The sequence below is a fragment of the Dermacentor silvarum genome, chromosome 9 (genome assembly GCF_013339745.2).
Source record: "Dermacentor silvarum isolate Dsil-2018 chromosome 9, BIME_Dsil_1.4, whole genome shotgun sequence".
Classification (NCBI taxonomy): domain Eukaryota; kingdom Metazoa; phylum Arthropoda; class Arachnida; order Ixodida; family Ixodidae; genus Dermacentor; species Dermacentor silvarum.
The window spans coordinates 157,525,732-157,540,377 of record NC_051162.1 but is presented as its reverse complement, the minus strand read 5'-3'; the positions used below and the strand labels follow the sequence as shown (position 1 = coordinate 157,540,377).

The window sequence follows — 14,646 nt, the reverse complement described above, 5'->3', positions numbered from 1 at the left end:
GAACGAGCTCGTCTCTGTGATCATGTGACGTGTGGAACCCGGCAGGCACTAGGCGCAACTTTAGTAAGCCTTAACGATGGAGCAGCCGTGGCTTCAGGAAGTGTACTCGTCTCGCACTGCGCAGGTCCTGGTTCGATTCCAACGCAGATCGAAATTTACCAAATTTTCCTACCAAGGTACACAAAAGATTGGAGCTCGGCATTGGTGCCATCGTTCCAGCCTCTCGTTACAAATGATGTAACGAGAGGCTGGAAACCAGAACGACTGCTTGCAGCTTCATCATGCAAATTCGGTAATTCCGAAATGACTTGTTTTTGGGCAAGTTTCTGTTTAGGCTTAATATACATGTGTTAGTGCAAAATACAGAGCACCAAGTACCGTTACAGAAAAGCGCTTTTCTTTATCTTACCAGTTTTCTTACTTCATGTTCCGTACTTTGCCCCAAGAGTAAAATGTATAGTAAAGAGTAATTCTTCGCGCATATTTCACCAGCACTCCTTGGTGGTTTTCTGGCAAATGCTGCATCCGTTTCACGTTCTCGAGTCCGTTACGTTGTACATACCACGTTACCACCTCAACCATTCCCCATACACGCAGCTTGGACGATGTACGGCGAAAGTACGTCAGTTTTATTAAACCTCGTATTTCATGCCTTTTAGGCTGAAATATCGGGGCACCGCATGGACTTTCGAATAGGTTTCCGCCTCCCCTGCTCCTGCAGCTGTCAAAATGTCACACCTTCTTATTGACCCGGATTGCTCCTGTCCTTTGGACGGTAGGAAAATGCTACGGATCGAGTGAGGTCCGATTTCAACAAGTGTTAGGCGTTAGAAACTGAAAAGAAAAAAGAAACTGTCGTGACATAGGGCAGTAAAAGCTCCTAGTCAAGCCGCCAACTTGTATAGCAGTGTTAGAGAAGAGAGTGCCACACTCTTTCCCGTATATTTTGCAACAGAATGCACATACAAGCCGGCGACCACACCTACCGCTTGATTGCCTTACTTCACATTTTAACAGCAGTCTTCACGCAAGAGAACGGTATGCAAACACTTCAACAGTAATACTTTTTGCACATTTCTCCGGCATGTTCTGGTAGGTTTTCGGGCAAGTACGGCTAATATTTCATACTGTCTGCCGTTCGCAGCGTAGTACAGGATGGAGAAGTGTTAGGTAGGGAAAAGGGAAATGATCATAAGCTAGTGAGGTCTAAGATTGTCCTCAATTTGAAGAGAGAAAGAGCAAGATTACTCAGGAAAAAAACAGGCCAACCTAGATGCAGCACGGGTGAAAACGGACGAATTCAGGCTGGTGCTCGCAAACAAGCATGTAGCTTTAGAACACGAGGATGAGAATAGCATAAATATAACGAATAAAGCTGTAACTGGGCTGATTTCAGAAGCAGCAACAGAAGTGGGAGGTAAGGCACCGAGGCAAATGGTAGGTAAGCTCTGCCAAGTAACAAAGGAACTAATAAAGAAACGACAAACCATGAGTGTCCTTGACTCAAGCTATCACATAGAATTCACTGAACTGTGAAAGCTGATAAACAAAATGAACATAAGCGATTTTCAAAGTTATCACGTCGGAAACATTAGGAAAGCGGCAAAAAAGTGACCGCAGCATGAAAGCGATAAGAAGAAAACTTGGCATACCTCAGAAGAAGTCTACAGTGGAAATAAAGCCGGGTAGTGTCATCAGCGATTTCGCTGACATAGTAAAAGCAGTGGAACAATCCTGTACTGACCTGTACAGTCCGCAGAGCTGCCGCGCTTTCTTCAATGAAGTATTGATGAACATTACACGGAAGCTCTTTCTACACCTAACAATGAATTTAGAAAGGTCCTGCAGGATAAGTTCAAGCAGCAGGAGACAATGGAATAACAATCGTTTTAATCAAATATGGGTGAAATACTATGTTTGAAATGCTTGCGGCCCTTTATAGGCAACGCCTCATGACTTCAAATGTACCACAGAGCTGGAAGATTGCCAGTAATATACTAATCCAGCAGAAGGTAAAACTTTACGATTGAAGAAATATAGGCCCAATTGCTTTCTAGGGTAGTGTATAAAATATTGACAAGGAATATTTCCATTTGAATCATGGCTCCAGTTTACTTCAACCAACCAAGAGAACAGGCAGGCTTGAGGAAGGGATATTCTGTAATAGATTATGCCCATGTCATCAATCAGTTAATTAAGAAATCTGCGGAGTGCAATCAACCTCTTTATAAGGATTTCAGAGGTTATGAAAACGCATTTCACTTAGCAGAGATACCAGCCGACAGGGAGGAATTGCATAGCCAAGGAGTTCATTAGACATACATGAATATCTTGGGAAATATCTGCAAAGATTCCACAGCTACTTGCTTCCGAACAAGAAATGCATAAAGTTACCTATCAAGAAAGAGGTCAGGCAAGGTGGCAGAACCTCTCCAATGCTATTCACTGCGTGCTTAGAAGAAGTATTCAAGTTATCAGGCTGGAAAGGCTTAGAATCAGGATGAACGGCGGATATCTCAGTAACCTTCGGTTTGTAGATCACATTGTCCTTGTCTGCAACACTGAAGATGAATAGCGACGAATGACTGAGGACCTTAACCGATAATGTGCAATAGTGGGGCTGAAGATTAATATGCAGAAGACATGCATAATGTTAAATAGCCTGGCAAGGAAGCAAGAATAATGATTGCAGCCGGCCTCGAGAGTCTCTACATGAGTACGATTATCTAGGTCAATTACTCATAGACGACTTTGACCACGAGAAGGAAATTTACAGAAGTAACATGGGTTGGAGTGCATATGGCAAACATTACCAAATCATGACTGGGAGCTTAGCATTGTCGTTAATGTGCGGGGCAGGTAACCTGTGAACCATTAGAGTAACTAAATCTGTGCCGATGGAAGGGAAAAGCAGTCAAGGCAGCAGAAACTTACGTGGGGTTAATGAAATTAGAAAATTTGTAGGCGCAAGTAGGAATCAGCTGGCGTGAGACAGGGGCAATAAGATATTGCTGAGAGAGGCGTCTGTCGTGCAGTGTAAATAAAAATAAAAAATAATAACATCACCTGATGATGATGATCATGATGATGTAAGCAAATGTTTAATTCAATAAATATGCAAACAATGAATCAGGCAGTCGCACTGACATTATGCAACCTTGGAGGGCTGGGTGCACCACATTGCAAATAACGGCCATTCATGACAAACTTAGGCAATAGTGCAAGGGAAGCGTAAAAACAGACAGCTACTCGATGGAAGTCCATCATCTAGGCGATCACACGATCAATTTTTCTTCGAGACGTTTTACAGAAAAGCGAAACATATGGAACTGTCACGCTGATGTAAATTGACGTAAACTGACGCCACGTCTGTTGTAGGTTTCTTTTCCCCACGGGTAGCCTGCGTTGCTGCATTAGAATGTCGAACCAACTAGCCCATCTAATCTTGCTCAGCAATTTATTTCGTTTATTTACAGAATTCCTGCATCGCCATAGTACCATTACGGCAAGGGGGCGGGGGGGGGGTGCGTATGCAAAGGTAACGTAGTTTGTCTATATTGTTGGGCAAAATGTCTCACTGGCGCCACGCCCGTGGTGCGTGAACTTTCTTAAGTTAAACTTCGTCTGAGAGTTAGCTACTCCACCATCAAAGATGGTGCACGTGGGTCGCACACCTTTTACTTTTTCGAAAAGAGTCGTCAGTCGTACTACTGTCTTTTCGGTGGGATGACGCATCTGCCGCTTCTTGTGCAGTAGTGCGTCGAATCGGCTCATGCAGGTTGCGACGAATGTCTGGGACGTAGGAGTTTCCTTGTAGTCTAGCTTAGTCTTACGTGTTTTCTCTTCATTCTCTCCTCCAAGGTCTTTGGGGTATTGGGCAGTAGGACAAGATGAGTCCTAATGCGTCTTACAGAAGTAGCGCCTGTTTCAACCCAATATGTCCTGGGTTGTGCGGCCCGCCGGTGAACGGTGCCATCGTCGATCTAGACTTCCGTCGACTATTCAGACTTCCATATAGTCCTGTAAGTATTGTATAGTGCGTGCCTGTGGCGACCATCATACTGTGTCTTTTGATTCTAATGGTACTCATCTTCAACACTTCAAGTCACGCAAGGGTCTCCTATATTCTTCAGAGACTGCTAAAGTATCTCCACACCAGCTTCTGCTGAAGTGCTGCCTTCTGGGTACTTGAGCGTCGTTGTCACGTGCTGGAAATTGTAGTCACGGACGAATCTTTCAAAAACGGAGCCTGGAGCTTTCGAGAATTGTCGGCCATTATCGGTGACCATGACATCTGGTATCCCTTGTCTCGCGCTGACAGATTTGCAGTGGGAAATCACCGCTGCTGCTGTGAGAGTACCAAGTTGGGCCATCTCAGGAAATCTCGAATAATAGTCAGCGATGATGAGCCACTAGCATCTGTCAATGAGAACAGGTCTGTTGCCACTCTCCTCCTTGGCCGCGGAGGAAATAATGTGGAAGCCAGAGGCCTCTTTTTGTTTGTCTCACTTTGTAGGCACATACAAGAAGCGTTGATATGCTTGTCTAGGTCGGCGTCAATCGTTGGCCATCAGACCGAGTCTTTGGCTCTTCCTCTGCACTTGTCAAAACCTAAGTGCCCCTCAAGTAGCAGACAAAACATTAGGCTTTGTAATTTGGTAGGTACTATGCTGCGCGAGCCGTATATCAAGACGCTATAAGCTTCTTCTATGCTGTCCTTTTGAGGCCAGTGCTCTTTGAATCTAGGAATGAGGTCGCGGTTTGATAGCCAACCAGGGGGGGGGGGGGGCTATTCTGTAAGAGTCCATCTAGTGGACTGTCCATTTCGGCTGGCTCTTTTTCGGAGATTGGCTCCACGTGCACGAGTGAGACGAAGGCAGCCAGTCTACTTCGCACTCGGGCAGCTGTAGCCAATCGCTTACATCTGAAATGGACAGTCCACTAGGTGGCCTCTTACAGAATACACCCCCCCCCTCCCAGAACTAACAAGTCTCTCTATTTGGTAACAGGTGGTGTCGGACTCTTGTTTTTTTAGCTATGCGAGTTAAGAACTTTAAACAGGAATTTCGAAGACCACGTGTGTAACGCAGCCTTCGATCTCTCCTTCCAAATCGGACGCTTTCTAGTCTTTTAAAGGTGACCTTGACAGAGCATTGGCTACAGTGAGGTGTTTGCCCGGCACGTAGATGATGTTGTAGGTGTAGCGCATCAGTCGCACGCGCATTCGCGGCAGTCATGAAGTGGAGTCTCCGAATGACTTGGCTATAAAGACAGATGAGAGGGTTGTGTTCCGTCTCTAGTGGAAAAGATCGAAAAGTCTAGATTGAAAAAAGTGGTGAAACGTTTTGAAAGCCCAGACAAGAGCAAAGCCTTCTTTTTATATCTGGGCGGAGTGCCACTCTGTCCACCCTGGAAGCGTAGGCGACCGCTGAGAAGGTGTCGTTGGGCTCTCTCTGCTGTAGCACAGCGCCTAATCTGAAGGAAGAGGCATGTCTCCTTGTTTGGCGAGTAAAATGATAAGACAGGAACCCATAGGAGGGTCCTTTGCTGTCGACAAAGCCTTGTTCTTGCGGTATATCCCAAACAAAATCGTGCTTTCTCGACAACATATTTGTTAGAGGGTGCAGGAGTTTGGCCATATGCGGCAAAGATCGTCCCAAGTAGTTGGCAATACCCATGAGCCGCCATAGCTCTGTCTTCAAAGTCGGTCTGGTCTTCCACTTCATTGCTTCTAGCTCGCTTTCATCAGGGTAGACCTTGTTATTCAGGGTGGACCTCCAAACTTGCACTTGCCTTTGTGGAGTGTGACCCCCACTTTTCTAACGCGTTCGAGAATAGGCCAAAGCCGTTGGTCGTGCTGTTGTCTGGTGGAGGCCCATATGAAGATTTCGTCCATGTGGCAGACAACTCCATTAAGGCTTTGTAAGATGTCGGCCATGCGTCTTCGGAAGTGTTCTGGTGCTGAGCTGATTCCCAACGGTGGCCGGTTGAAGCAGACCCTACCTAACTGCGTTGTGAACATGGTCAGGATTTTTCTTCGTTGACTGAGCGGAATTTGCCAGAATGCTAAGTTCGTGTCGATCTTCGAAAACCAGAATGCGCATCGTAGCATGTCTAGCGCGTGTTCCACTGCTGGGATAGGGGGCCATTCTATAAGGAAGGGTTTGCTGAGTTCAGAGAAGTCGATGCATATCCGGAGTTCTCCGAGGGCTTTCGTACGACTATACAATCGGACCACACCACCTCTTTCGCCGTGTGAATGGCGTGATGACGCCAATGTTCTCCATGCGCTGTAGCTCCATCTTTGTCTTGCCAAAGAGAGGCAGTGGCACACTGTGAAGCAACGTCAGAGCAGCGGTGGTTGCGTGCAGCTGCAACTTTATATCGTACTCGCTCTGAAGCTTTCCGAGACCCTGGAATACATCGAAGTCGTGCTCGACGTTGAACATACCAGTCATTGAACCTAGGTTAGAGAATAAGCCAAGGTGCTTGCCCGCTGGTTTGCCGAGATCTGAGGGTAAATTGGTTAAGACGTAAACGTTCTCGAGGCTTTGACGACCGTACTTGCCTGGAGCCACGGCTGCACTTTTTTCTTTATTATTATGAAGCCACGGCTGTTCCACGGTTCTGGTTTACTAAAGGTGTGCCTAGTGCGTGCATGATTGCACACGTCACGTGGCAGCTATCTCGCTGACTATAGGTTTGGCCCAGTGCGTGCGTCATTGCGCACGCCGGTAGATGAATTTGCACATCGACGGTGGACATGTATATAGAGCCTCCTACTTTCGCCGCCAGTTGCTTGAAACGCAACTGTGTGATGCGAACGTCTATAGAGTAGCGCGCTATGTCTGATGCTATGCTAGGGCCTAGTGCAACCTTTGGTCGGCTTAGGAAATATGCAATGTCAGAGGAAGCTACAGAAGCACAGAATGCAGCTCGACGAGCGAAGGCGCGAGAACGAGGTGTGGAGCCACGGGTTCCGACGTCGCCGACTGGCTGAAGTGAGCAGCAAGTCGAATGGAAAGGGAGAATCTGGAAATATCATCAGAAACAAAAAAAAACAATGTCAAGAAAGGGAACGTTAAAAAGAGAATGTGGATCAAAGTACGTCATCTGTCCGTCTCTAATGCATCGGCATTCGGGCTTTCGCCTTCAAATCGTCTCAGGAATAACATAAGAGACCCTGTGAATTTTTGAACTTCAACTTCTTCTGGAAGTTAGCTACCTGGACAAATTACCTGTGGGGAAATAAAATTATGGAATACAATGTTGAATGGTGCAATCGATATAGAATCAATGCGAAATACAAATGCAATATCACGTGGCACAACCAACACAAATTATACGTACACATGAAATAGACTGTCATAAGTAGCAACATTTGTGACAGTTCTACATGTATCGCTTATCCGTCAAATGTTTCAAAGAAGAAAATTTTGCGACTGTTCGTGTCGATGATGTAGGTCCATCGAGTAGCTGAATGAAAATTACGTGAAGTTGTACTGTACAGGAACTGCGCAGACGAGAAACTCTGGTGAGAAACTATTCACAGTGAGTGCTACGAGGGGGCGATCTGTCCATAATGAACGGCGACAATTTGAAAGCAGGACAATCTTATGGTTTCTGACATTTTAAGGCAGGTTGAAACCTCTACATTTATTACGATTCTAATTCGATCTCCGATACAGGATGTTGACCATTTCTGCGCCTTTCCGAGGAAAGCTTCGTTGAGAAAAGGACGTTAAAAAAGCAAAGTTTGTGATAGAGCCCTCATTGCCTGTACAGGTGCCTTGTACGATGGCCTAAGTAAACTTTTTGGAGATAGCAGCTAAACCATTAGAGAGTGGCGTAAAACTGTCAACCTATACAAAGGTATTGCTGCCATGGTGCTATGTCACACCATGGTGGCATGTCATTCTTTAATATCTCATAAAGTTTACGTTCCCAGATTTCACAAAAGACTAAGTTGAATGCGGGGTTGTACGAACTCCCAATTCAGGGGCCCATAATCAAGCACGATGCATCTTACTCGTACGTCTTTAGCAAAAAATCGCAGCAAATGCTTCACGCTTGTGGCAATCATCGTTAAGGGAGGTATGAAATGCTCATTATAACGTTTCAGGTTATTTCTATGCAAAAAGACACATGAAGCGCCTATCACACAAGACAGTCACCGTGCACGTCGCCGTAACATGGCTCGCCCTCGCTCTCGTCCTCTCTTTCGCCCTCACACTCACATCTACCACTTCAAGTGCAACTCTCGGTGCACTGGCCATGCATGCGACGTCAATGCTGGGGCATCACGGCGGCGACAGTGGCAGAGATGGCATAAGCGTGCCTCTAGTGTTCATTTATTTCCTATTAGAGTGCATTAGATAAGCTGAGTGGGTCCAGCATGGGCTCTCCGCTGAGACGTTCTTTACTGAAATATTAGCGGCAAGACCTTACCTAAATGAGCGGCCCCACGCGCAAGCGAGATGCTTGTCACGTTGGAGACGCTACCGCAGCTGCATGGAGGTTTGACAGGCGTTTCACTCTGATGCATCTAGTTTTTATACTCGGTGGCGCAAACAGTTATATTATTCCCCACTGACGTGTTGCAAAGAAAATGTAGAAAGGGTGACGGAAACAATGCGAGCGATGCAGCAACGACGCTGCGTGGAGCAGACGGTAGCTACTCTGCCCATCAGCTCGCCTCTGCCAAGGGGCGCAGCCAAAACACCTGGAGCGTCAGGATAAGGCGATTGCAACGCCAGCCCAGTTTCAGGTTTTTTACATCACCGTCGGCAGTTTCCACGGCAGTCAGCCTGACCCACTCCTTCATTTTAGTACACTATAATTCGTATGCAATAAAATCTGGTGGCCTCGCAGCGTTTTACACCAGCATGTCACCACATATATGGTGATATCAACAATGGCAATTGTTTAAGCTTTTACTCCAGCAGCAGTCAACTTCCACTAATTCTGGACGTTACCTTTGATTTTCTTTTTATGTGAATAAATCAGAGAAGCTGATTTTTTTAGTGTAGTGAGGAGAAACAGATATGCAATGGGACACGCAGTAGCATATTACAGTTCTTGCAACTAAGTCTAGCCGAGACTCCCTCAAGTGCACCATCATTACAGGCAATCTAAGCGCATGAAGGAGAGTTCAGTATCCCAGAATGCAAGCACATCATACTTCCCACACGGTCGGTATTGCCTAAAGTGTTGTGGCTTTGATTGAGGCTTGCCTCTTTAATGCAATGCTTATACGTTATTGCTTTGTTATTGGACATTATTCTAACAAATGCAACAGTCAAGCTCGCCGCTCATTAGATTACTTCAAAAAACACGCCCTCTCAATACCTTCGTACCCAGCAGCCCACGTTACACATATGGTTATGTCTAAATTACAATAATTCTCTCTACGAAAAGGCAGTCGCAATACCTACATCTTGAAATAAGCGCTTGTGACCCTTAAGGGTAGATTGATGCAGAACGTGCCATTCTAATTCAACTGATGAAAAATTTAGAAGCTATAGAGAACAATATAGTATCTTAAATTTCATTCCTTATAAACGACGTTTCACCAATTGTTGTTGATATTGCTGTATTCGATTTGTACTACTAAAACCGATGCACACTGAAGGATAATGTTTTGTCCTATGTATCTATCGTATATAAAACATATATTCAGGTAACCCTTTGTGTTTATGTGGCGCTAAGAAGAAATACATTTGTTAAAACTCATAAAGTATCTTTGAAAACTTTAATTTCGTTAATTTGAAAATAGTGTACATGTTTCATTTGATGAATTTCGCATTGGAACCCCAGCGCCTGTTCGTCAGTGTCACACCAGGAACTTTTAAGTGTATTATGTGATTCAGGGCCATCTTGTCTCAGTATAAGGCCATAAAACTTGTGAAGTTCAATTCTTATCTCTCTTTGTTATATAAAGTTCATCCATACCGGTTAACATTTAAATAAGCCCAAGTAGCCACCCCTCAAAATCCATGATGTTACAGCGTACTGGCGCGGGAAGTTAGAGGCGGGGTCTCAACCGGCTTTTGGTGTCGCAGAAGAGTAATTTGCTAATAGAGCTCATATTTTTTTTTCTGAGCGTCCCTTCAATAAAATATTTATAAATGGCACTCACACTCCATTGCCTTTGTTCACGCAGGTGGCCACATTGTGTACCCGGAGCTGTTTCGGAGCCGAGACGCGGATGGTCGTCGCTTGCTGAAGATTACAGACGACATTCTACTTAAACTTAAAAAGAGTTCAGTTCTTGAACGAGAGTTCCTCGTGCGGACATACACCGATGGCATACCTATGCATACCTATGTAAGTAAGTAACGCTTACACCTTTCGAGACAAGACGTGTGTTTACCTAACGCGAAGCATAGCGAAAGCCTTTCGTTCACTTTAATTTTTACAGATGAGCGGACCTTATCTTGAGGATGACCTCTACCACGACGAAGCATCAATGGCGTCTGTTACTGTCTCCTACGACAGTGGCCTTAGAGTGGTTCGGAGCCTATTCTAACCCCCGTTCACTCACATGAATGAGATCATCTTTAGCAAATGAAGCGAAAAACAGAATGGAATCTGTTTTCGCAACGAATTCATGATGCGTGTACACTATTTATTGACACGTGATACGGTTTTTTATTTCCAAGGTTTCTTCTAAATGTAAATATTCATCTTACGTTGTTTAACAAGAAACATGTGAATTTCTTTCTTTCATGGGCGTTCGGCCTGGAATTCTGCAGTAATTCAATTTTCATTTGTGTTTAGAGTTGCTAGTGCGCAACCTATTTCATCCCAGACGTCTGAAGGAAGAAGCAAAGAATGCGTGATTGTTCTGAATTATTGTCACGCTACCTAGGAAACACTGCATCTGCGAAGATGCAGTGTCAAAACTATCGTATCATGGTATCCTGAATTATAACAACTGATGCTAAAGTCAGGTGGATATCAAGTCTTTGCCCTTAGGAAAAAAAATTACTTCATGTGGCCTCACAAGTTATACCTGTGTTTACTCCATAGAGCGCTTTCTCCATATGACCAGCAGCGTAGTACGGGGGTATTGCTACCAAATGTCAACATAATACTGAATTCTCGCACTTACACTTTTCAGTGAGCACTTGCAGTTTGCACTTGAGACACTTCATGGTATCTTGCGTTTGCATTTTATCTTTCTCGCGTACCCTAAAGTTGTACCCTCTGAGAAAACATGGATCTACGACTAATGTTTGTTTCCATATCTAAGAAGCTAAGTAATGGTCATACAGAAACTCAGTATACTGCGCGTACACTAATTCCACTTTTCTTTACCTGCAGGAAGGTATCGTCAACCCACGAATGCGTATCGCACCGCTCTTGACAGAGGAACGAAATGCCAAAGGCCGTATTGCGCACCAATTGATAGAGATTCAAGATGAACTTACTAGTGCTGATGAAGATTATGGTATGATCCAGTCATCATTATTAGGCTTTAAATACTAAAAGGTAATTTATCTCTTACAGAAGTGTCTGCATATAAAGCCATGCGGGCTTTCAATGGTGCCGAGATACGTATACGTAAGCCCTGTATGACACAACCAGTACTATACCAGTATTATTCGCTGCTCGCTCCAAATCTTGGGCCTATATTTTCGTTTCAGAAAGTATCCAGGTTTCAGAAAGATCATCTGATATTATTCGTCCCGAGCTTTTCGTTGTGGTGGATTCCCTGTTCGCAAAGGTTTTCAGCAGTACGGCCAACATCATTAAATATGTCGCCATAACAGTAAATGCTGTGAGTACATATACTAGTAAGAAAACGCTTGGCGGCGAGTAAGATGTGCACACCACTGATTTCTTTTTTTTCTTTTTGAATTTTCACGGTCCCGTTTCTTTGCATAAATTGTAGTTAAGCAGGTGCTTAATAAATGCATTTTTTCTATGCCAGAGAAACCATTTGCATGAAGAATCGTGGCCTAAATATATGTAATCAGTGACCTTCTCAAGCAAATACTGCTGTCACAAAGCAAGTCAACTTGTACACACACTGACGATTGAAGCAGGCGCGCATCTCTTAGTTACTGCGGTATACAAGCAAAAATAGAAATGCTTATAATGCCTGTAGTCGTTCTGTCAATCAGAGACATGTCTTGTCCTACTGCAGTTTCACTGACACCAAAATGCCGAAGAGTGGAAGAACCGTGTTTCTCTTTCAGTGTGGTATGGACGCTTGAAACACGAAAGATTGGCTACATGCAGTCGTATTCTAAAACACGAAGTTGCCAGGCGCCACACTTAGAATGAAGGTATTATTTATAAATCTGTGTGTTGTACGCTATGCGGGAGAGTAATTCAGTGAAATAGCGTAATGACCGGAGCGTGTCATGGCAGCGAGTTATTGCGTGTGCTGCTAGTAGAGCTTGAACGCGGCGTTGAATGCGCTGTAGCGCAATGCACGAGAGCGAAAATCGTATTTTACTTTTAGTGCAGTCATATTGCTCATGTAATTACAATAAACCTCGAAGACTCGCCTCAAGCGATGCCAGTGAATGAGCCGTTCTTATATAGTTCGTAATGCGGTGGCGCCCAATTTAAACATTATAAGATTACTCAGTTCTTCGTTGAATCCACTTATCAGAAGAAACGTGAGCTCGCATCGGCTCTAGCCATTTTATCTCGCTCGCTTTCAAACTTGAGCAATATTACGTTAATACGTCATGGCGTGGCATTCTCTACATCAGCAGAGGTTGCATTACACTTGGACAGGAACACAAAAATGCTTGCGTGCCAAGAATTCGGAGCACAATAAAGAGGCCGCCTTGGGAAAAATGAGAAGGCTGAGGAACCTAGCGGTGTTCCCAGCCGGAAATGGTCTAAAACTAACGACAAAGAGAACGATAACACCACGCTGAAACGCCTACTGAACTCTATGTGTACGCTTTCTGATTTGGAAACACCGTCTGATAAGTCCGCTGCGCAGGTGCTTGGTCCACTGGAGTCAATTATTGCAGCTTGTCCGTAATTACTTGCGAAGCTAGCATTGTGGGTGCCTTTCGCACACTGGCTTCTTTTATTGTTTTGATGCGTGTCTACGCTTGGCAGGTCCCTTATAGAGCCTTCCCTTTCGTCACTGGTCACTTGCCAAGATATCCAAAAATTTTACAGTGAAGCTGTATATGCCTAGGCGAAAACCCTCGTGATCCAAACACAGAAACCCTCTGGCGGAAGTAAACCTGTCGGAAGCTTACCGAAAAATCGTATCTTGTTCACTCGGTATATACCAAAATTGACATGGAAGGGTATGAATGACTAACAAGACTGATAGGTCATCACATCGATAACATCACATGCTCGTCACTTACGGCTCGATTAACGATAATAAAATCATGTGTGGCGCATACCCACATTGGATATGCGTGTATGAGCCGGGGAAAAGAAAGAAATATAAAGCAAGAAAAGAAAAACATGCACTGCTCATACCCGCATTGAATATGTGGGTATGATCCGCAGAGAGCAGACGCGGGAGAAATCTCGTCGGCGTCTAGCCAGCGCCTCGGATGAAGATCGGGCCCACGGTGCGAAATGCTAGCGGCAATGTCGGCCCGATCCGGCGGCTTGTGCGGCCTAGCTAGACAAAGACATAACCAATATTGAGAAAGACTCTATTAATGAACAGTTGGGATTAATTCAGTGATAAACACCAGGGCCGCACATTTCAGCTTCGCGGGTTTACCATGTGTAAGGGGTGCATGATGGAGTGCTTTTTTATTGAATGACATTCTAGAAGACTTCCAGAACATCCCTAAATTTCAGGACATCACTGCGTACCACTAGCTGTTCTGCAAGATCGTGCCTTTAGCATCTCTCTCATCATGAGTCTTGACACGTAAAACATCAGATTCCTTTTAAATTTTTAGTCATTATCACTTATTACTTTCTCACCTTGTTGTCTTACCGCTGTACAGAATAGCAGGCTAACGAACACCACTTCAGGCCGACCTGTCGGCTTTTCCTTCAATAATTTATATTCCTAGGTGTCTAAATACGCTATCTCGCATAATGCTTTGTTATTTTTAATATAAATCCTCAGATAAATCAGTCAATGCACTGCGGTGCTTTTTCGATGTATAAGCACCCATTCGGTATACTTATCTAAACGGAAATTTTCACAATTCCCTAATGGTTGCAATCGCCGACAGGAACCACTTTCAAACGTGTTGACAAGTGCAGGAATTCCGAAATGTTATTGCGCAATAAATTAAAACCGCTTTGAGTATATTAGTTATTTTCATTAAGACAGCGAGATTACTATTCATTGTCTGCTTTAATTTCTTCCCAATTCAACTAGCATACAGTAAAGAGTAATAACAGCAGATTTTTACAAGAAACACGATTGAACACTCTTTCATATAGTACAACTTCTATACGTTTTGTGTCATCGTCGTCGTACGTTTCGAGCATGTAAATTCATTTTTTTTTAAATTGTACACGGTTGGATTGACAATTTTTATCACGTGGTAGTGACGATCGACAACGCAGTAGCAAAACTGTGCATGACGAACCTAGCTCTCTTTTGGGCGATCCTGCGTCCAGGAAAAGTGGCTAAACTCAAAGCACAACGACAGCGGCGAACGCAATCGGCGATCGTCGAAATCTGAT

The 14,646-nt window shown here is 44.3% G+C and overlaps 1 protein-coding gene across 4 annotated transcripts in view; it reads left to right on the top strand.

The window, feature by feature from the left end:
* The first annotated feature begins 884 nt into the window (after positions 1 to 884).
* The window catches only part of LOC119464565 (venom metalloproteinase antarease TserMP_A-like), a 47,150-nt gene continuing 33,388 nt past the window's right edge, over positions 885 to 14,646 (top strand). Inside the window, exons 1-6 of one of the 4 annotated variants that reach the window (XM_049655754.1) lie at positions 885 to 1,038; positions 10,163 to 10,326; positions 10,421 to 10,510; positions 11,326 to 11,452; positions 11,512 to 11,565; positions 11,649 to 11,782. In XM_049655754.1, the coding sequence (XP_049511711.1) occupies positions 957 to 1,038; positions 10,163 to 10,326; positions 10,421 to 10,510; positions 11,326 to 11,452; positions 11,512 to 11,565; positions 11,649 to 11,782 (651 nt within the window). In that variant the 5' untranslated portion in view covers positions 885 to 956. Of the gene's footprint in view, positions 1,093 to 10,162; positions 10,327 to 10,420; positions 10,511 to 11,325; positions 11,453 to 11,511; positions 11,566 to 11,648; positions 11,783 to 14,646 lie in introns of all 4 variants that reach the window. The other 3 variants (XM_037725582.2, XM_049655755.1, XM_049655753.1) reach the window with 3 other exon arrangements.